General features: G+C 39.3%; 2 protein-coding genes across 6 annotated transcripts; one reads left to right on the top strand and one right to left on the bottom strand.

Moving 5' to 3' along the window:
• Positions 1 to 240: 240 nt before the first annotated feature.
• On the top strand, positions 241 to 2,975 carry LOC117568665 (probable ATP-dependent RNA helicase DDX10). Its single transcript, XM_034249472.2, has 2 exons — positions 241 to 718; positions 779 to 2,975. The coding sequence occupies exons 1-2, from the start codon at positions 344 to 346 to the stop codon at positions 2,870 to 2,872; spliced, it is 2,469 nt and encodes an 822-aa protein (XP_034105363.1). The 5' UTR covers positions 241 to 343; the 3' UTR covers positions 2,873 to 2,975.
• Positions 2,976 to 3,270: 295 nt separating this feature from the next.
• On the bottom strand, positions 3,271 to 22,272 carry LOC117568507 (rho GTPase-activating protein 190). 5 transcript variants are annotated; one of them, XM_052008598.1, is made up of 16 exons: positions 22,120 to 22,272; positions 17,448 to 18,740; positions 14,241 to 14,947; positions 13,582 to 14,167; positions 13,335 to 13,513; positions 13,033 to 13,275; positions 12,885 to 12,953; positions 11,686 to 11,811; positions 9,824 to 9,868; positions 8,895 to 9,368; positions 7,449 to 7,670; positions 6,871 to 6,920; positions 6,409 to 6,802; positions 6,201 to 6,332; positions 5,578 to 5,722; positions 3,271 to 5,511 (listed from the first exon to the last, which is right to left on the bottom strand). In XM_052008598.1, exons 2-16 carry the CDS (start codon positions 18,728 to 18,730, stop codon positions 5,313 to 5,315), a joined length of 4,854 nt encoding a protein of 1,617 aa, XP_051864558.1. In that variant the 5' UTR covers positions 18,731 to 18,740; positions 22,120 to 22,272; the 3' UTR covers positions 3,271 to 5,312. The 5 variants fall into 5 exon arrangements, with proteins under 5 accessions (XP_051864558.1, XP_051864556.1, XP_051864557.1 ...); XM_052008596.1 differs by having other exon boundaries at positions 7,440 to 7,670; positions 22,120 to 22,271; XM_052008597.1 differs by lacking the exon at positions 22,120 to 22,272 and adding an exon at positions 20,126 to 20,235 and having other exon boundaries at positions 7,440 to 7,670.
• Between the last annotated feature and the right edge of the window lie 576 nt (positions 22,273 to 22,848).

Here is a 22,848-nt window from a genome sequence, read left to right as displayed (position 1 = left end):
TAATTTATTCCAACTAAATATTCGCCTTATTGACTGCACGAAACCAACAAATCTAATAATGGAATTTAAATTTGACAAAACTTCAGTGAGCTTTTATATACCCTATTGCAAAATACTAAAAACTGCGTCTACCGATAGGTTCGCAACTCGCAAGGATATCGATAAGCTGAAAATATACCGTGTATGACCAGCGACTAGTATTTTAACTATCGCAATCAAGTTGATATCGATATCAATCGATAGCCTGACAGCTGTAATCGTTGTTCCGCGTGCGAACCCAACGTGTTTTGTCGGTGTTTAGCTAAACAATAAAATCAACAGATTGTATTAATAAGTTGTAGACATGCAGAAGCAAAAACCTAAAGGTGCTGGCAAGCCAGGACCACGTCCACCCAAACAGGGCAATCACAAATCAGGCGGAAAACCACAGCATCAATTCAAGCAGAAGCGCTCCAAAGAATTTGCCATCTCGAAATTAGCAGCAACAGATGCAGAAATTGCCGAATTACGTGCAAAATACGCTGATATCGATGCTGGCAGCATTAAAACCTTTTCAGATTTTCCATTCTCACAAAAGACTAAACGAGCGCTCACCGAATCCAAATACACAGTGCCCACGGAAGTGCAACGTCAAAGTATTGGACCCGCTTTGCAAGGCAAAGATGTGCTTGGGGCTGCAATAACGGGCAGCGGCAAAACGTTGGCTTTCCTCTTGCCGGTAGGTGGCGCATTCGCTTTACAAACTGTTTACCTTATGTTATTATTGGTTATTTTGTAGGTGCTGGAGCATTTGTATATGCAGAAATGGTCCCGAACTGACGGTGTCGGTGCCATCATCATTTCACCCACACGTGAGCTGGCGTATCAGATCTTTGAGACACTGAAAAAGGTGGGCAAGCATCACGACTTCTCCGCCGGCCTTATAATTGGTGGCAAAAACTTGAAATTCGAACGCACACGCATGGATCAATGCAACATCTTGATTTGTACGCCCGGCCGATTGCTGCAGCACATGGACGAGAATCCGCTGTTCAATACCACAACCATGGAGATGCTGGTGCTCGATGAAGCCGATCGTTGTCTAGACATGGGATTCGAAAAGTGTCTCAACTCTATACTGGAGAACTTTCCGCCCGAGCGCCAAACGCTGCTGTTCTCAGCCACACAAACGAATTCACTCGCTGACTTGGCCCGCCTGAATCTTAAGGAGCCCGTCTATGTGGGCTACGAGCAGGCATCCAAGCAGACCTCATCAAAAGCTCTCCTTGCCCTGCCGGAGCTGCTGCAGCAGAGCTATGTGGTGTTGCCGCTGGAGGAGAAGATCACCATGTTGTGGTCGTTCATCAAGAATCATCTGAAGCAAAAGATCATTGTGTTCGTTGCCAGCTGCAAACAGGCCAAATATCTCTACGAGATCTTTTGCAAACTGCGTCCGGGTGTTGGTCTCCTGGCGCTCTACGGCACTCTGCATCAGGATCGTCGCATTGCCATCTACGAGGATTTCTTGCGCAAAAGTCATGTCGTGATGTTTGCCACCGATGTGGCGTCGCGTGGATTGGACTTTCCTGCTGTCAATTGGGTGCTGCAACTCGATTGTCCCGAGGATGTGGCGCAGTACATTCATCGAGCCGGACGTTCAGCACGCAACAAGACACGCGGCGAGTGTTTGCTGGTGTTGACGCCCAACGAGGAGAAGCATATGATTGATGCCCTGCAAGATCAGTTGAATCTGAGCATACGCAACGTACAGATCGATCCCAAGAAGCTGTTCTCGCCACGCGTCAAGATCGAGGCATTCTTGGCGCAGTTCCCAGAGTTGCGTGCCTCGGCGCAACGTGCGTTCCTCTCCTATCTAAAGTCTGTGTTCCTGATGCGCAACAAGCGGCTGTTCAATGTTGCCAGCTTGAATCTGGATGCGTATGCTCAATCCTTGGGTTTGGCGGTGACGCCGCGTGTGCCCTTCATACGTCATCATTGGCTACAGAAGCAGAAGGAACAGCTGCAGCAGCAGGGAGAGAAGAAGGACGAGGACGAAGACGAAGACGTCGAAGTGGAGCAGCAGAAGCAACAGCAGCTCACAAACTTTGCCTCCGACAGTGAAGAGAGTGGCGACGAGGACGATGACTTCATCAAGATCAAGCGACGCGATCACGACGTGGAAGGTGCTCCTGTGGACTTGGCTGCCTTAGACGCCGTTCGGAGAGCAACTGGAGATGAGGATGAGGAGGAGACGCCGCTGGTGGTGCCCAAACGTGAAGCGAAGCTGGTGACAAAGGCAGCGCTGGCAAAGAAGGCGCTGAAAAAGCAACTACAAGTGAACTCCAAGCTGAAGTTCGATGACGAAGGCGAAACGCTGGCAGATGAACGAAATCAAATGAAGGCGCTGGCCACGAACAAGAGCCAGCAGGATGACGATGGCGGCATCAATTTGATGCTGTCCAAGGCGCTGCTCAATGAGGAGGATCAGTATGATAAACAGCGATTCCGTGAGCTCGTGAAAAAGCGTCACAAACTGCAGCGCGAAAAGTTGCGCAAAAAGGTCGAGGAGCAGAAGAGTGACGGCGAAGATGAGAATGAGGAGGAGGAACAGGATGAGATGGCTGTGGACAGCGAGAGCGAGAATTCTGTGGATCTCAGCTGGTTGCCTGATCCCGACAAGATCTACAACAAGAAACCTGGCAGCGGAGTTGAGAAGCAACAGTCAGCTGATGAGCAGGATGATGTGGAGGATGGCGATAGCGATGATGACAACGATAGCGGCAGCGATGACGATGACGATAACGATGAGCCAGCGTTTAAGAAATCACGTATCACACAACGATTAACGTTACTCGACACGGAAGCCATTGCAGCCAATTTGTTGGCCAGCTAAGATGGCGCCACCTGTTGGTTGATTTTGCGGGGGGGGTTTATGGGGGGATAATCGATAAACGATAGTTGAATCATTAATAAATAAACAAATATAAAAAATGCGACCATAAATGCTTCACAAATATTTGGAAAATGCCCACAAATTTATTTTTTGTTTTCTTCTGCTTCTTCTTTCACTCCTTTTATAGCCATTTCGCGCATGTGATACACACGTTTGCGATAGAGAGAGAGAGACACACACCGTGAGATAGAAAGGGATAGATATGAGTTGGTTAGTTAATGGAAGGATACAGGGGAGCGAGGGGGCTGGGGGCTTGTCGTAGGTAGGGGAGATTTGGATATATTGGAGTTTTTGGAGGGCGCGTAAAATTTGCTTTTAAAAATATCATTACACATCACGTCGAATTACATTTTTGTTGAGACATATTTTGTTTTTGTTTTTTTTTTGCATTTCTTTTTTGTTTTCTCTTGTTTTGTTTTTGTTTTTCTTTTGTAGCGTATATAAATAAATGCATACACATACAAGTACATATACATATATAGCATTGCATCCTGCGTGTATATGTTCATATATATATCGTATATACATATATGTATGTATGTATGTGCATGTACATTCATGTACAAATAATGCAATAGACACACATCTATACAAATTATACTATATATTGGTTATTTTGTTTGCTTTTTTTTGTCATTCTCTTCTCTCTGTTTTTTTGTTTTGTTTTGTTTTTTTTTTCGCACATCAATTTTTTTTATTTAGTTTTACTTTTTTTTCTTTCGTTTTTTTTGTTGTTGTTTTGCTTTAAGTTTGAGGTCCGTTCAGACACAAGATACACAATTATATAATTAGGTTTATAAAAAATTAATGCTCAATTACAAGAAATAACACTTACGCTTACGTTGTCTACGTTTTTTGTTTTTTTTTGTTTGTTTTTTAGTTAAAATACACATATATATTGTATATATATAGATATATATGTACGAATATATACATATATATTATATATATATATCGAAGTTGTTGTATATGAGTTTTGTTTTTGTTTTGTGTTTGTTTTTTATTTTTTTGCCATATGTAAGAGTAGAGCACACATTTATAATAGCTGAGAGCCTAGAGACAAAGAGAGTGAGTGAGATAGACAGCATACTGCAATGCTGTTGCATGTCAAGAGGGCCGCGGGGGGTGGTGGTCATAGGCGAGGATCAGGGCTGGGGGGCGGGTAGTACCAATGTTTTTTGTTTTTGTATCAATATTAGCGCTAATTACTTAATACACATGCTTGCCATCTTTTAGACACAATTTGTTTTGCTGCCTGCTTAATACATACACAAACACACACACGCACATAAATACACATAAAAGAACAGGACATTCACTCGCACACACACACACAGACACAGACACAGACTCACATACAATAAGAGATTCACATTTAGTTTAGCTGGAATTGGTTTTGAATTTTGCATTTGCATTTGCGTTTGCGCTTTACTTTTTCGTTTACTTTGCAGCTCTTCTTCGTCTGCTGCTTCGTCCTCTAATTAGACATACATAGCAAATATATAGATATATATGTGTATATGTAATGCTTTAGTTTATGCTTTGTTTATGTGTTTTGTTTTTTCTTATTATTTTCTTGTTCTTTTAACATACAATACACAATTAATACATTTATTGAATTTTTCTCTTTTGACGCCGACGACAAACACACACACCGATGCACACACGCACACACTGAACGAAGCAAGTGTTGGTGAGCAAAGCCAAGTTCAGGAGCACACACAGGAGCGGTTCAGGCGTAGTGCGGGGGGCGTTTGTTGTTGGGCGCTTCTTTTTTTTTGTTTTGTTCTTTACGCATTATGCGTTTACATATATCACGGAAACACAACAAAGCCATTAAATACAAAATATGTATATCTATATATGTGTATATATATGTATATATTAAAAATACAAAAAAAAATACAGAAGTAAAATACAATAAAATCAGTTAAAATGTGGTTAAATACATGCATATATAGATATACATACACACATATCAAAAAATAAATATATACCCTACTTAACTAATTGGTTGCTCCTCCTCCTCCTCTTCTCTTTATATACTTTTCGTTTCCATATCAAATACTTTACAATACAAACGCATTCACACCCACACACACACACGCACACACATACATTCATGCACTCATACTGTTGCGTTTACAAAAAAATGGCGACTTGGCTGCCTTCATTTAATTTTGAGAAGACCCTTCACACTTTTGCAACAAAGTAAAAAGGATCTCTCTTCTTCGTCTTCTTCTTCTATTTAGCTGTCGTTATTGTGATTTTGTTTTTGTTTTTCCTTTTTAATGATCTGTAAATCGATCGATGGGTTCATGATGGTGCTGCTGCTCCATGAGTGTGTTTCGTCCTCGCTAGCCTTCTTCTTCGCTAGACTCTAGACCATGACAAAGGCATCCTTGCCGCAAAAGAGATACGGGAATTGATCAATCATCGTCTGGACAATGTCCTCGAGATAGGGCCGCAGCTGCTCAAAGTGTCCCATGTCGGTAAAATCGATGGGTATCAAGGTGGGCCACCAGCAAATGGCCAGATTCTTGCTGTCCATGCTGTTCAGCTTTGAGTTATCCGAGACACTATAAGAAATTGATCCAAGATTAGATTTAGTCTACTATATATATGTAGTAAAAAAGATTACTTACTGCACAAAGTGCTGGAATATGTATTTGAGTATGGCAAAGTTGATGGTTGGTAATTTCTGCAGCAAGGACTTTAAAGCTATCAAACGGCAACTGCGATCGGTTTTAACCTCAACATTCAGCTTGGATGAGCCGACGCCACGAGAGCCTGAGAAGAGAGAAAAAAAGTGAACAAAGATTAGTATAAAAAAAAAACAAGAATAAAGAAGATAAAAGTGAGGTATTAATTTTAAAGTATACCAAACTAAGAAACCGCAACCAAAGGCTATATTTGGTATATTGATGTACATTCAAAATATACTAAAGTTTGCAAAATATACCACAACAATTAAGAACCTTTGTAAGTAGGCGATTTTTCCCATACAAAAATATTTCTTAAATACATCTACAATTTTCATCTGATCCCAAGCAAACGAAGGAATCTTAAGGGACCCTCGTTTTTTTTTTCGCCTAAATTGTTGTTATTGTATTTAAGGATAGTTATATTTCTTTTAAGCGAAAAATAATTGAATTTTTGAAAATTTTACACTGATGTTACTCCTTAAATGACTTGATTCTGCAATTTTGTTCTTTCTTGTCTTTCGGGTTTCTTGTTATCTTTTCCCTATTCTTCACTTGTTACTCACCCGCAATCTCTTCGAGCTCCTTGATGATGTCCTTGCTGAACAGCGGCGGCAAGCGTTTCGAGAAGAAATCTTTGAGCGCCGTGGCCACAGCATTCACTGGTATATCGAGCACATCAATCACCGTGTTGGTATCTAAAAAGTCATTAGAAATAATATTCATATTATAATCCAATTGGGGAGTCGAGAGATTTATGCGACTGCGACGTACCCTCTTCGAAGCGCTGGAAGAGCATGTCGACGTGAGCTCTACTGCCGGGAACACGATAAATGCCCTCAGAGTCGAGACCTTCCTTCTCGATGAACTCCACGCACTTGATGAGGAAAATGGGAATCTCGTCCTTGTCGGATGTGATCATCAGTTTGCCAAATTGTGCCTCGGTTGTCTCGGTCAGACCCTTGGCATTTTGTTTGAGCTTACGCTTCAGCTTCTTTTCCTGCTCCTTTTCACGCTCCTGTTGCTTGCGCAATCGTGCTGTCTCCTCCTTGATGCGTCGCTTCTCCAGCTTCTCAAAGTCCTTCAAGCATTTGGCATTCATATTGAACTCGGGCGAATTCTCCGCACCAAAAATACCCGCTGCCGTTAACTCGGGCACCATGGAATACTACAAATTGTCAAAAGATCAATATTCACATTGTTTTGAATGCTTAATTTATCAGCAAACGTTCTTACCTCGGGCGATTTGTCGCTCTTCATGAAGTCGGGCACAGCCTCAGCTTTTTCTACAGACAGAAAGTGAGTGAGAAAATGAGAAAAATGAGGAAGTTAGCGGGGAGTTCTTAATAGTTAAGATATAAATATAAATGGGAATGCTAAGACTAAACATATTTTAGAACTAGAATACGTTAATAAAATAAAATACTAAATGATAATAATCATTATACAAGTAGAAAGTTCAAATGATGATAATCATTTTAGAAGTTATAAATTATAAAATTACAAATGATTCATAAAATATAATAAAATCTTATTCCCTGTTACACATTTTCAATAAAAGCAAAAACAGTGCCACAATATTGTTAAAATATACCGAATTAATATACCAAATGTTATATTTAGTATATGGGTAATTTGGAATTTACGTTTCCTATTCGTTTTTTCCTCTATTTTCGGGGTAACATAATAATAATAGTACAAGTCGGGATAAGTACTTAAAACTGAACATAATCTTAACATAGACCATCTTAAATGAGAACTAATTAAGTGAAATGAAATGAAATAAAAAAGAACACGACACATACTCTTCTCACCTGCAGCGGCAACGGCGGCCATGCGCTGATAGTGCGACGGTATCTCCGGGGGACTGACGTAGGATCCAAAGGGAGGAACGCGTGGCGTTTGCACCGGAATGGCGACCTTCTTCTTTTTGTTCTTCTTGGTAGTAGCAGCCTTCTTGTTGGCCTTGTAATAGGCGTTCTGTTGTCGCACCCGACGCTCCGTCGAGCTGGCGCAGCTATCCGACTCGGTGCAGTCTAAACAAACAGTTTGGGAGAGAGAAAGAGAGTCCGATATTACAATCAAGAAAGAGTCTATTCAAAGGAGACTTTTCTACTTTATCAGGACAATCAAGAAATGCTCTAGAAGGAAAGAAAGAAAGTACCCAGGACAATCAAGAAAGAGTCTAGTCTTCAAAAAAGACTTCAACTTTACTAGAACAATCAAGAAGGAGTCTAGTATTCAAGAGGGACCTTTTAGTAAATACCTACTTTACTGAGACAATTAAGAGTCTAGTATACAAGAGAGACCTTTTTACTTTGCCAAGTCAATCAAGAAAGAGCTTTCAACTTTACTAGGACAATCAAGAAAGAAGTTACTATTCAAGAGACCTTTCAACTTTACCAGGACACCAGGACAATCAAGAAAGAGTCTAGTATTCAAATGAGACCTTTCAGTATTACCAGGATAATCCGGATAAGTAGGAAAGAGTTTTCAAGAGAGTTTATTCAACTTTACCAGGACAATCAATAAAGAGTGTCCTATTAAAGAAAGACCTTCCAACTTTATCGGGACAATCAAGAAAGAGACTACTATTCAAGAAAGACTTTTCAGTATTACCAGGTCTCTCAAGATTTTAGTATTCCTGAAAGACCTTTCAACTTTACCAGGATAATCAAGAAAGAGTCTAGAGTTCAAAAGAGACCTTTTAACTTAATTAGAACAATCAAGAAAGAGTTTAGAATTCAAGAGGGACCTTTCAGTATTACCAGGACAATTAAGAAAGAGTCTAGTATGCAAGAGAGACATTTTAACTTTGCCAGGACAATCGAGAAAGAGCTTTCAACTTTACTAGGACAATCAAGAAAGAGTTTACTATTCAAGAGACCTTTCAACTTTACCAGGACACCAGGACAATCAAGAAACAGTCTAGTATTCAAATGAGACCTTTCAGTATTACCAGGATAATCCGGATAAATAAGAAAGAGTCTAGTTTTCAAGAGAGTTCATTCAACTTTTACCAGGACAATCAAGAAAGAATGTACTATACAAGAAAGACCTTCCAACTTTACCAGGACAATCAAGAAAGAGTCTACTATTCAAGAAAGACTTTTCAGTATTACCAGGTCTCTCAAGAAAGATTTTAGTATTCCTGAAAGACCTTTCAACTTTACCAGGATAATAAAAAAAAAAGAGTCTTTTCTTGAAAAGATACCTTTCAACTTTACCAGGATTTTGACTAACTTTGTAAAATTCCTTACCTTCGTTTTCGTAGATTTGTTCATACTCGGCCAGCTCCTCGGAGTCCTCGTCCTCGCCATCGAGCTGAGCGTGATCATAGCGCTTGGCATCCTTATCGCTGCCAACTCCGACGCCAACAATGCCATCGCCTCCGACACCGCCAACGCCACCCAAATAGGATTCACCCATGCTGCCGCTGCTGGTGAAATTCATTTTGGCGACGGCATCGCTGACCAGCTGAAAGTTTTTCATGTTCAGCTTGCCCGGTTGCTGTGTGGGTAGCGTGAAAGTTGAGGAGCTCATGGCACAGTTTCGACTGGGCGCTTCACCCACCTTCAGCGTTTGGCTCGGTCCCTTGGGCCGTATCTTATTCAAATTGGAATCAATGTGCCGCCTCCCTGTGGTATAAGCATGCGTCGATCCGCTGAAATTATTCCATATCGAGTTCTTGTTCATGTTGCTGCGACGCGGATCGTTCTTATCCTCGAGCCATTCTGCAATTATGCCGCGATCATAAAACAATCAAAATTTCATGTGTTCAATAGATGACAGAACAGTAAGAGTAAAATATATATAAAAAAAAAAACACTAAGCACTAAGAGCAGCTAAGAAAGGAACGAGCAGTGCAGTCGGGGTAAGTGGTGAGAGGGGAGAGGAAGAGGCAGGGAGTACTTTTTTTTTCTTTAGTCTAATACTAAGTGCTCTAGGCTCTACGGCAACAAAAAGGCGGGCGACTCTCCAAAGTGTATTTTTTGTAGGCTGGGAAGAGGGGGGAAGAGCGTGAGTGAGGGAGAGAGAGATTGAGAGAGGCAGCTACAATTCGTGCAGGAATGTGTATGCATGTGTGTGTGTGTGTGTGTGTTAGACAGAGAGAATGGTACAGAGAGAAGACAGACAGACAGAAATGCGGGAAGAAACGACTAAGAGTGAGAGAGAGTGGAATGTTAACCTGCATCATGGGTGGCCAATGAATCCTTCGACCCGCTGACATCCGCTGCTTATGAAATGCATGAATAGGATAAAAAGGAAACGAAACGAAAGAAGAACGACAACAACAAGAACAACAAGAAGAAGACACAACGAAATTATAATTGGCATCAACAATTGATCGATATCAGTTTTCGAAGCTCAACTTTCGGAGCTTTCTCATCTAAGCTTAAAGTTAGATTCACAACGCAAATACTAAAAACAAAAAATAAAACCAAACAAAACGGAAACGAAACGAATTTAAGAAGCAAAGCAAAAACACGCACAAAAATCATACGATAAATGAAGAAAGCCAACGAAATCGATAAATCGATAACGATAACGCTGTACTTTTGTAAGTGTGCCGAGTAGAGTTGTTGTAATTTGTACATTTTGTCATTTTGTATGTGTAAGCAAAGGCGTAATGGAACAAACACATCTAACAACAGCAACAAAAGCCGAGCTATCGATTAATCAAATGCGAATTATTCGCTTCACAATTCGGGACAACATGCGTGTTACATTCGACTACGCGAGACCCTTTTTAAATGAGTTCAGTTGTAAAGAAGTTATTAACTTCGAATCAAAAGCAGTTGAATAGTGTATTTATTTCCATATAAGAATGCTCGCATATATTTGCTGTAATCTGTATTTTATTTGATTACAATTATTTGCATTAAAATCATTGAGCAGTTAACTTTCTTTTTGTTAAAGATGTGCATCGCTTTCGATTCTATGAACTTCCATTTACGCCTACTGCAAAAGGGGTTTTAACTGACAATCTGGTATATTTCTGACCTCTTAATTTGGTATATTTTTTTTTCAGAATAATACTGCACTTTTTGGCTGTTGTTTAAAATGAGTAGCGGGTATTTCACAGTCGAGCACACTCGCCTACTTACTACGGATCTTAGGAGCTTTGGCTGACAATCTGGTATAGTTTGCACTCTACGGTATATTTTGAATGTAGTACTATATTAATACTCCAAATATTGCCTTTGGTATATTTTAGGTATTTTCGCGGTATATTGTTCGGTATATTTTAAAAGAAAAAATGTGTTGTGGGTATCTCACTACGAATCTGAGCAGCTTTGGCTGATAAGTTGGTATATTGTGCACTGAATGGTATATTTTGTAGTATTATATCGATGTACCGAATATAGATTTCGGTATATTTTAGTATCTTCTGGTTGTTATTCAAGTTGAATTTCGGAATAACCCTAGGTAATAATTTGTAAGTCTATAGTTGCTTAGAATATCTGAAATCTAAGCTTTGCTTCGACTTTTGATGCTGCTGTAGAGTATAAAGGTATCGAATATTACGCGCAACGTGACGTTTTTGTTGTCGAGACACACACAATATCAATTGCAGGTAAAATATGTACATACAAAAGCGAGACAAAGAGCAACAAAAATACAAGGATATATAATACAGAGAATTGGCGATTGGAGCGATTTTAAAGTTTTTGTATATATACAAAATACGTATTATGTACATAGAACAATCGTGAGTATAGTATTAAAAAATCTATATGTATGCTATTTATGTTTGTTATTTATGTACATGGAGGAGAACGAAAAGGTTCGCGAATTGCGATTATTATTCACAGTTTGCGTTTCGCATACAAAATGAACACAATGAACGTAGGCAAAAGGAAGAGCAATAGAACCAAAAGGAAGACTTCACAAAATAACAAACGAATAAGAAGAAAAAAAAAAACGATTACGAATACGAAGAATAAGAAACGTAAGCGAAATTCGAATGGAAATCAAGAGCGTTTTGAATTGAATTGAATGTTTACGATTAAACGAGTATATAAGAAAATATTCAATTAGTTAGATTACATGTTATTTCTTCCAAACTTGATTCTGAAGCCGAAACGAATTGACTCTTATATGTGCATGTAATGAGCTGATGATCTGGAGGGGCTGGCTCTGGAGGAGTTGTTGGAGGAGGGAATATCTGGAATCCTGTTTTTTTTTCAGTTTTTTTTTTTTTTTTTGGTATTTATAATAATTTTTTTTTTTGTTTTTTTGGTATGCAATAGGCAATGACAACAACAAATACACACACACAGAGATAAATCGATATAAAAAAACACAAAAAAATATATGTAATTGTTATATGGTTAATCATTAATCAGATGTAATCATTATAAAAGATCATTAGAGAGTACTTATATAGATATATAGTATGATACGGGGGACAAGACAACGCGAATATTCTGCCTAAAGTTTAGCTTTCTGAATTTTTTTTTGTTAATATTAATTTTGTGTTCCTCTCTTAACAGTTAAGAAGTGTTCTGAATTTTTTGTTTGCTATTGCACGAATTGAGATTTATAAGACAAAAACTTTAGATCGCCATGATCTTATAAGAGGAATAGTTTTTTTTTTGTTCTTAAAATATTAAAGTAAAAATTATTTTGACCAAATTGCACCTTTTTTTCAACTTTAAACGACATCAGCAGCTGACGAAAGCAATAAACAACTATAGCAATAAACATAATTTTTGGACTTCCCTGAAATATCAAGAGTGAAGATCAAAAGCAATAAGTACTATGAATAACGATCTTGCGGACTAAAGGGTTAAATTCGTTTAGTTCAAATAGATATTACTATAAGCAACTAAAAGGAAAACCTTGAAATATTATTGAAAGGATATTATTGAAAAGTGAAAGCAACCATTTCTTTCAAACCGAATAGCCTTCTTTTCTGTCGGTTTAAATTCGAAATTCTGTATTCTAACTGTAACTTTCTTTTCGTAATTAATAAACTGTTCTCATTTCTGAGCCGTCTCGAGTGATTCGATTCATGACAATACGTTTTTCTTTTTTTTATGTACAATTGTTATGATATTTTTTTACTGAGGGAGACGACGACGCATGATAAAAGATGATATACATATCGATTTTATGGTTGAATGTCGTATAACTGAGGTGTCAATTGATTGGACAATATATAGAGAGAGAGAGCGAGAGATATATATATATAGAGAGAGAGATAGAGATAAAGGGGCCCAGAAGTCAACGATGATGAAACTTACTTTGATGCAGGTGCTTGGGTTTTTCGTTGTTGTCATCATAGATTTCATCTAAAGATATATCTCTTTCTTCTGCGAAATAAAATAAAAAACAAAAACAAAGAGATTTAGAAAATTCGAAAAACGTAAAAGAAAGAAATATCTCGCTTACCATTTAATGAGTTGAGAGATCTTGTAGGAAGCATTTCGTAATTCTCACTGCCGGAACCATCGGTACCAAGTGTATTGGATAGCATATAGCTTTCGTGTCTCGGTGGCGGACGTGGCATTTGATTAACTGAATTCTCAAGCGTGCCTTCGCCCGAATCTAAAGTAATTGACTCCTCCACATGCAGATTCTCCACCTCGTATTTGTTGTCCCAGGCCGTCTTCAGGAATGGATTATAAAAGGCAACTGAAAAGGGAAGTAAAGTTAGTATAGAAGAAAGTAAAATGCATTCTATGAGCACTTACACTTCACATACTGATCGGCGGAGAAGGTCATGAAGCTGCCCTTGAAGCGATCGGCCAACGCATTGCCCTCGGTGATGAGAAACTGGCAAATCTCATTATTGAAGAACGCATTAACGCCGCCGCTCTCCGTTACCGCCACAATTTGCAATGGAATGTTGGCATTCTGTGCTGCCAAAATGCTGCAAAGAAAAAGTAGAAGAAAAACATTTAGTCTACACACAGATGCAGGCAAAGTTTTGCTACTCACTTGAGATTGGCCAGCGAGGAGCGTCGTTTGGCCGAATAGATGTAAATATAGCCGTGTATGAGCTCATCGCGATACTGATTGGTGCCATGATACGATGACAAGATAAACTCAACGCGTCGCTTCGCATCGCCAATGAAGACATCGACAACGATGCAATGCTCGTTGGCCTTGACCAAACTGGACTCGGCCAACAATGGCTGGACAATGTTCTCGATGTCATACTGATCGCCGCAGTAGATGCAAACCAAAATTCGGAGATCGGTGTGATTGGACGATGGATATGGCTCGTAGCTTTTCATTTCGCTCAATTTGAGCGATAGAATGACAATGTTGAGTATATCGTAGACGTATTTCTGATGATTTTGCGTATGATCAATGAAATCGCAGTGCAACATTTCCGATAGACGCATTCCCTCGCTGCGCAAATACTCGACTTCGTTCTCCTTGAGATCCTGCGGCTGATAGACCAACACAATCGGTAGATTCTCAAACTTATCCTCCAGCTCGAGATTGCAGAGCAAAGTGCGCTCCAAGTTGTCCTTGAGCGTCTCAAACGATTGCTGATTGGAGTACACACAAATCAGACCTGCAAAACGATTCGAAAAAGACAATTCAAAATCGATATTCAGATTCATTTTATTCATTTTTCCCATACTGACCACTCGAATAGACGTCGATGGCCTTGAAGGCCTCCATGTCGCCGTTGGCAATGCGATAGTTGAGATAATATGTTTGATTCTCGTAGATGTATTCGCCCTTGCTGCCCGTGCAGATGCGTATATCGTTGAGCAGATCGCTGGCCAAATGCTCCGAGCCCACGATCAGCAGATTCAATGTTCGATCGCTGCCACTTCCAGGCGTCGATTTCCAGCCTCCGCCGCCAACTTGTCCCCCAGCATGTGATGACTTGTGATTGCCAGCTGAGGATTTGTCGGAGAGCACCTCTTCTATCAAGTTATCAACGCAATTGTTGAAGAACGGACAATGATCACGGATGGGGCAATGGATGAAGCGCAAATGCTGCACCAGCATCACTCGTCGCTCCTGATCCAAGCGATCGAGCATCTTGTAACGCGAATCCTCCTGTATCACATCCGTGATTTGCCGGACATCCTCTTGCGTGATGATATCAACGTTCTTGAACTGCAGAAAGTATTGCGCATGCTCCAGCAGCAGCTCAACGAAATTCTGTTTGCTCTTCTCAATGATCTCGTCCTGATGGATATCGTAGATCTGTTGGCAATCATGCTCCGACAGCGCCTCGAAGCACTCACGACCCATGAACAGCACCCGAACCTCCGACAGCTGCTTTCCGGGCGTCACGAAACCGGACTCCTCCAGCAGCATCTTGAACTGTTGCTTCCAGCTGCAAAAACGACAATGGCAAAAGAATATGGTCAAGAAAGCACAATATTAACTTTGTTTGCAGTGATGAATACTTCCTAAACGATGTGGGTCAAGGATTAATACATTTTACTTTCGGGTACAAGTAGGAAGAGAAAAGTGCATACAATATATTTAAAGCCTATGGGGAAAAGTCAAAGATAACCAAAGCAATAATTGCAACTCAGTTCTTACATGGATATATGGAATATAATCTGAGAATCTGGTATATTTTCCACTCCATGGTCAATTTTCAATATCAATATCAATATACCAAAAGCATTTAGTGTATTTTTAGTATTTTTGTGGTATATTTTGACATCTATGGTATATTTTAAATATTGAATATAATCTGACAATCTCGTATATTTTACACTCCATGGTCAATTTTTAATGTCAATATCAATATACCAATGGAATTTAGTATAATTTAGTATTTTAGAACTATACTTTGTATGCAAAAAAGTCAAAGGCGGCCAAAGCAATAAATGCAACTTAGATCTTAAATGTATATAGGGTATATAATCTGAGAATCAGGTATATTTTCCACTCTATGGTATATTTTCAATGTCAATATCAATATGTCAATAACATTTAGTATGTTTTTAGTATTTTTGTGGTATATTTTGGTTTCAATGGTATATTTTAATGCATTATAAATATATACTAAGTATAAATATACTGAGTTTTTTTTTTTTAGTATTTTGCAGTATATTAATTTGGTCTAAATTAAAAATAATACCGCACTGTTTTATTTTCATTATAATGTGTAGCGGGTATCTCATAGTCTGCTGCAATCGAGTGTGCTCTACTGTGGGATACCCGCTAGCAATTTTTAAAATATACGCATATACTAAAAACATACCAGATTAGTGGACCAAAAAAAAAAAAAATTAAAATATACCGAGTATACCTGAAAATATACCCGTCTAAATACTGAAATTATACCGATGACTATATTTGGTATATTGATACAGTGATACATTCTAAATATACCATAAATACCCGCTACGCAATATACTGAAAAAATACCGATGAGTATATTTGGTATATCGATAGAAGGTATACCATAAATAATCGCAACGAATTTCGAATAAAACTATATTCTAAAAGTATACAAAATTAATATACCAAAAAATACTGCAAATATAACGCGGACTACATTTGGTATATATGTAGATATGTTGCTACATTAAAAATATACCCTAAAGTACAAAATTTAACAAATTATCAGCCAAACCCTTTGAGCTGTACAAAATTATTTCCTAATTTTTTTAAAATTTCTTTCACCCTTCGGTTAGCGGGTATAATACACGACTAAATGTACATCCATGCATAACATTTAGTTATAAAAGTTATGGTCAGTAACTCGCACGTAATTGAATCCAACAAAGCCTATTATTGGCTTAGAAATTTGTTGACAGTTTCGCTGATCTAAAACTTGTAATGCTGGAATATTGTATTCGGGGTGTAGAGAGTATCTCAATTTCAATTGCAAAAGCAAAAGTATCTACATTCACACTCTGTTGAGGTGTCAGCTACATACGAGATAAATTACAGCAAAGTTTCAATGATCAATTACTAGATACAAATTGTATCTAATTACAGAAGACTGTGACTCAAAGAAGAAAAATATGTGCGATGCTTGTGCACAATTCTAAGATACTAGTTGCGACATAACAATTTACTAATTACTACAAAATATCTGCTGATCTAATACATAAATGCGAGATGCTTTTGAGTTAACTGCTGATTCAAGCTTGAGATATGTATTAGATGCATAATTGTAGCTGAGTTGCTAATAGAGAAATGCGCAGCTCAAGGGGCTGATGACTAAGAGAAGACCTAAAAGAGAGATCGTATGATCAAATTTGCAGATCTACTATAAGGAATTTAATGAAATTATCTTGAAAAATCGATTTACTGAAGAAGTTAACTACCGATCGTGAAGATCGTTTTGAGTAAACAATCTAGTGATCGTGCATAAAGTAAACTCAATGAAATTGAACTTCAAAATAATATTCTGCAACTTGATATTATAATTTGGAATCAAAGAAGTTAACTACTGATCGTGAAGATCATTTTGAGTATTGATCTTGAATAAAGTAAGATAAATGTCGTTAAGAGTAGATAAATGTTTCTTTAAAATAATATACTGCACGTTATTGATATTATAATTTGCAAACGAATAACTTGACTACTGATCGTGAAGATAGTTTTGTGTAAACAATCTAGTGATCTTGTATAAAGTAATATAAATTTAGATAAATTTATCTTTAAAATAATATACTGCAAACTATTGGCATTATAATTTGTAAACGAATAATTTGACTACTGATCGTGAAAATCGTTTTGAGTAAACATTTTTTTACTGATCGAGCATAAAGTAAACTCGATGAAATTTATCTAGACAACTATATCTTCAAAATAATACACTGCAAATTATTGATCAATAGATAGATGTAGATCGATTGATCACTCACCCGATCTTCTTCTTGTCCTGCTGCACCGAGTTCAAGTAGTTGCGGAAGACGGTCTCGGCCTCGTTCGTCTCGAGGACATCGAACGGTATACGCGCCTCATCCTCAGCCTCATCCATGTCCAATAGCTCGGTCCATGTGGCCTGCGGACACTCGAAGAAATACTGCTCAAACTCAATGTGATTCTGCAGATAGTTGCGAGCGCATTCCCACGCATCATCATCGCTAATATTGAGCGCACTGATATCGGGCAGCAGATACTCGAGGGCCAATGCAAACTTATCCAAATATTGATGCAGCTTCTTGTTGAGATGATCGTCACGCAGCTTCTTCATGTGGCGACGGAACAACTTCTGACCGGCCTCGTGTCCAAAAATGTTGAGGAACTCGTTCCATTCGCGATACTGCGACAGCATCTTGGAGCCCTGCGACCACAGCACATGATAATCGGTAATTTGATTGCGTATCAGCCGCGTGACCGCCTCCGATCGGATGTCGAGGAGTTCTTTGCGTGATTTCGCCGATTCCTGATATGAAATGATCTTGACGCGATTCTTCACCTTATCGATCATTTGGGCAAGCATCAGAAATGCGAGATCAATGTTGATGCTCTCGTGCGCCGATGTCTCAATCAATTGCACCGTACTCTTGTAATCCTTCCGTTGACTGATCTTCTCCGCCTCCCTCACATACAGCTCATAGGCATCATCGTTCTTTGTGGTCACCAGAACGAGTGGTTTCTTGTTTTTCAATATGTTCGCAATGGCATTCTGGACAAACTCAACCTGTTTCTCCACACTGCGATTGGGCACGGGACTCACATCGAAGACAACGACGAAGCCATCGATACTCAGCCGACCGTCGGGCATCACCTTCTGTTCGTATTCCTTTTCGATGCCCAGCTGATTTTTGCATATGTACATGAGTTTCTCAGCGGAGAAGACTTTGGTGGCGGTGCAACGCTTCAGATATGGATCCATTTTGCCCACTTTGAAGGCCTGGAACGTCGAATCATCCATAAACTCGGTCTGCTCAATGATATTGAAATTGTATTCGACGCCTTCGTCGGTCGTTTTGCGCACCTCGCCCCAATAGAGAAAGTGATCATTGTTCACGATGCGACCGCTGAAATCGCTCTGGCTGAGCACTGATATGTGATCGATAAAGTAATCGTCGGCCATCGGCCGCATAAATCTGTTGCACAAACATGACTTGCCCACGCCCACCTGGCCGCGATCCTTTTCGGTCCCGGATAGTCCAATGACCGAAATGTTGAATTGACGCATCTTGACGCACCTGTCGGAAGGGAGGCAAACAAAAAGCAATTTAGTTGGGGGGTTCGATTGAGAGATATCCTGCTAGGGTATACTTGACTAGCAAATACCCTGTAGTATAGAGCGAACATAATTTTTCTTACTTCACTTAACACATTTTCAATTAAAAGATACAAACGAATTTATAGGTAGGCTTGACCGACTAATGAAGGGACACAAACAAAAAGCAATTTAGTTGGTGGGTTCGATTGAGAGATACCCTGCTTTTTGTATCACTAGGATATGCTCGACTATCAGATACCCCGATTTTTATATCACTAAGATATGGTATTAAAGATACCCTGTATTATCGAGCAAAAATAATTTTCATTACTTCACTTATCACATTTTCAACTAATTCAGTCACTTTCACAAAGTTACAACAAAATTGGTAGATAGGTTTGCCTGACTAACAGATACTCTGTATAGTTAGGCAAAATTAATTCCTCTTGCATTACTTTTGACAGTTAATCAAGTGAATCCCAGTGAATCACTTTATAATTATTCTATATATTAAATGGATAAAGCTAGACAAGCAGATACCTTATAAAATTAAATAAGCGTCACTTTGGAATAAATTATGCAACGTTATTGTTAATATATTATAATAATATATAATATTAATATCGCATAAATCAAAAGACATTTATCCTAGAATAATTTTGAAGCCTAGAACAAAGACACTTTTTGGTATGAACCAAAAACCAATTCAAATTCATCACCTATAAAATAAATTGATCGACCACCAGTTACCCATTTATTATCTAGTGAAAACCTTCAAGCTCACAAGTATTTATCAAAAATATAACAGAATACAATTAAAAGATTGCTCTATCGCTAGCTATTTGTGATTATCATTGGATTACAGAGATAGTGCGAAACGTACAATGTAAAACTTGCAACTCCTTTGCTATTCTTTCAGTCTATGATAAGAAAAGAAAAAACAAAAACAACAGCGGCGATAATAATAACAAGCGCAACCACAACAACAACAACGACAACAACAACAAGAGCCACAAAAAAGAAGAGGCAGAGAGAGGGACTGAGGAACTGGGGACCGCATAGGGATACATCCACGACTGGACATCTCCGCTGAGAGGAGCTGAGAGCTGTGCTGAGAGACTGCGCTGAGCGCAGGCACACACGAACACACGAACACTTTATACGCACACACAGCCGGCGCAGGCGAATGCAAATTGCCACCTGCCCCCCCCCCCCTCCCTTCCATCCTTCCTTTTCATCTCGTACTCACGCGCCCTATGCACGCACACACACACACACACTGACACACGCACACAGTTTGTTCAGTTTCAATTAAACAGAATTGTGAAATGTTTTTTTTTTTCATCTCATTTGTTTGTTTTATACCTCGCTCTTGGTTTTTGATTTTGTTTGTGTTATTTTTTTTGTTCAGTTGCACAACATTATTAATTATTAATGTTAGGATAGTGTGTTGTTTTTGTGGTAATTTGCACCCAAAAATGTCTGGCAACAAACTGAAAAATCCTTTTTCGGCTGCGGCTGCTGCGCTGCTCCTGCTGACAAACGGCAACTAAGCTAGAAATACAGAGAGCGCACACAACTGACCAGCAAGCTGAGCAGAGCAGAGCATAGAGCAGGAAAACACAACAGGGGCACACTGGCTGCTAGACAGCATGAGAGAGCACACACACAAACACACGCATGCATATGCAGAGCCAGCGAGAGAGAGCGTGCTCAAATAAGGTAGGTGGACGAGGCGAGAGAGCACAGTGTGTGTGTGCACAGGTTGAGAGAGAGCAAGCAGTGAAGCAAAAGCAAAAGCGTGAGAGGGAGCATCAAAAGTTCGGTAAAATGTGGGTGGCTTTGTTGTTGTTGTTGTGTGTGCATTTTTGTTACTTTTATCCTGCTCTTTTGACTGCTGCTGCTGCTGCTGCTGCTCTCTCTCTCTCTGGGGCTGTGAATGAAACGCAAATCCTACAAGCAATTGCAACTGTATGTGTGCATGTATGTGTGGGTGTGTACTTCAATAAAAATCAACATCACTCGAACTTTAATTGAGTTTTTCCGGCTATAGAAGAATTACACAAATATGCAGTCAATGTTGCCGTCGCATTTGATGGGGAAAGTGCAGCTGCTGCTTGCTGTTGCTTGCTGCAAGAAGTGCAAGTGCAGCACGCAGAATCATCAAGTTCGCTTCAAGCTGAGATGTGCTAAGAGTTTCCCAGCAACAGATTTCCTGTACAACACATACACACACACACACATACATATGTATGTACATTCCCGGGCTGCACAACAATAACAAAAGCAACAACTACGATAACGACAGCAACGACGACGACGTCGACCCTTGTTCAAAACTCTCTTCCTCTCGCTCTCTCTCTCGCCTTGCGTTTCCATACACGTTTTGTTGTTGTTGTTGATTTCGTCTCAATTGTCTTGGGCGCAGGAGTGGGCGTTTCGGGAGAGCCAAAGAGGGGAGTCAGTGGTGGCCAAGGCAGAGCGAGAGGGAGAAGGAACGTTTCAGCTGCATGTGCAGCGAATGTTTAATGTGTGTCCAGTCAATTTTTCGTAACTTCATTGAGTTTTTTAGCCAGCCCCAACTACTGTGTATGTGTGTATATGTATGTGGTGCGGAGGGGAACGAAGGGGGCGACAGACACTGTGTGATTACCTGCAACTGCGCACAAAGAAAGCGGCGGGGCGCAAAGAAACAGAAACGGAGTAGCAAAAAAACTAGAGTCCAGTGGTCGATTCACCGATTCCGATAGCGTTGTGTGTGCGCGTTTGTCTGTGTGTGTGGAGATGGTGACTGTGTTGTGGATGCTGCGAATGGCATCCAAATGTCTTCTTCTAATACTCCTTTCCAGCCATCAGTAGCAACAGCATCCACACACACATACACTAACAGAAATACACACACTTATGCATACTAACAATCTGAAATCACAATGCAATCACTGGATGTATTTATGTTGATGCACAATATAATTACGAATTGCCCACTGCGGAACTCTATGAAATGTGTTACAAATTGGAGTTTGTTCACTTATGTATATTATTTGCTTTAATTATTTTCCAACCAAAGCCAGCAGCAGTCACAAAACACATACCACCTCAACAACACTGACACACACAAACACACACACACGCGCGCAGCAAAGACACAAGAGAGAGAGGAAGAAAGAGCGAACGTGTATACAACAAGACAATTACGAATCAGCATCGTAAATACAACAAAAAATGAAGTGAAGCCAAATGGGAGAGAGCGAGAGAGAAAGAAAAACTTCCGACGCAAGTGAAAAATTTTGAGGCGTAAACGACATTTTTCGCAATGGAAATGCCACCTGCCGTTTACAACACCGATATCATTTACTCACAATTATTGCACTTGCACAGCTCCAATGCGTTTTGAACCGTATTTAAATTAAGAGAAACTATTTTATTTTAAATTTTCTCATCCGAGCGTAGCTTAAACTGCAAAAACAACTCTGCAGCCAGCGTGACCGGAGATTGAGTTTGAAAAGCGGACTAATTCATGTCGCAAGAGATGCCTATAAAAAAAACGAGCTGGTAACACTCCAAATGCTACAATTGTATATTCTCACAAATGCGTTTTAAAAAGCGCGCGACCTTTTAAACCAAATTATATTTACGGAAAAAATTATTACTGCATATATCGTTCAAGAGACTACTTCTGAGCAAATTGTTGAGATAGAATGATCAAATCGAATTAAGATTTCAGTTATTTCAATTTAGGATATTAATTTATTCGATATTTCTCAGTGTTTCTATATTCTTAAAAGTATGTAATATACTAGCTGTGTTCATATCAGTTTTACGGCCAGTTCTATTCCTTAAACTTAAGTTAATTGATGTCTAAATAAATAAAATTGAGCAAGAATTACGCATGTGTGCCTATAAGAATTGTGTGGTATATTTAAGGGCAAAATCTTAATCACCCTGTGGTTAAGAAACCCAAACAATCGAAGGCTAACTACAAATAGTTATCGATGTGCGACTCCAAAATCGAGTGGATGCGAAATTAAATTTTAATTCTGTTTTAAATTTCATTGATTGTGCCGAGTTAGCATTAGTTTCGAACCAGC

Source organism: Drosophila albomicans, chromosome X (assembly GCF_009650485.2).
Source record: "Drosophila albomicans strain 15112-1751.03 chromosome X, ASM965048v2, whole genome shotgun sequence".
Taxonomy (NCBI): Eukaryota; Metazoa; Arthropoda; class Insecta; order Diptera; family Drosophilidae; genus Drosophila; species Drosophila albomicans.
Note: the sequence above shows the minus strand (reverse complement) of the source record. Positions and strands in the feature narration are given on the sequence as shown.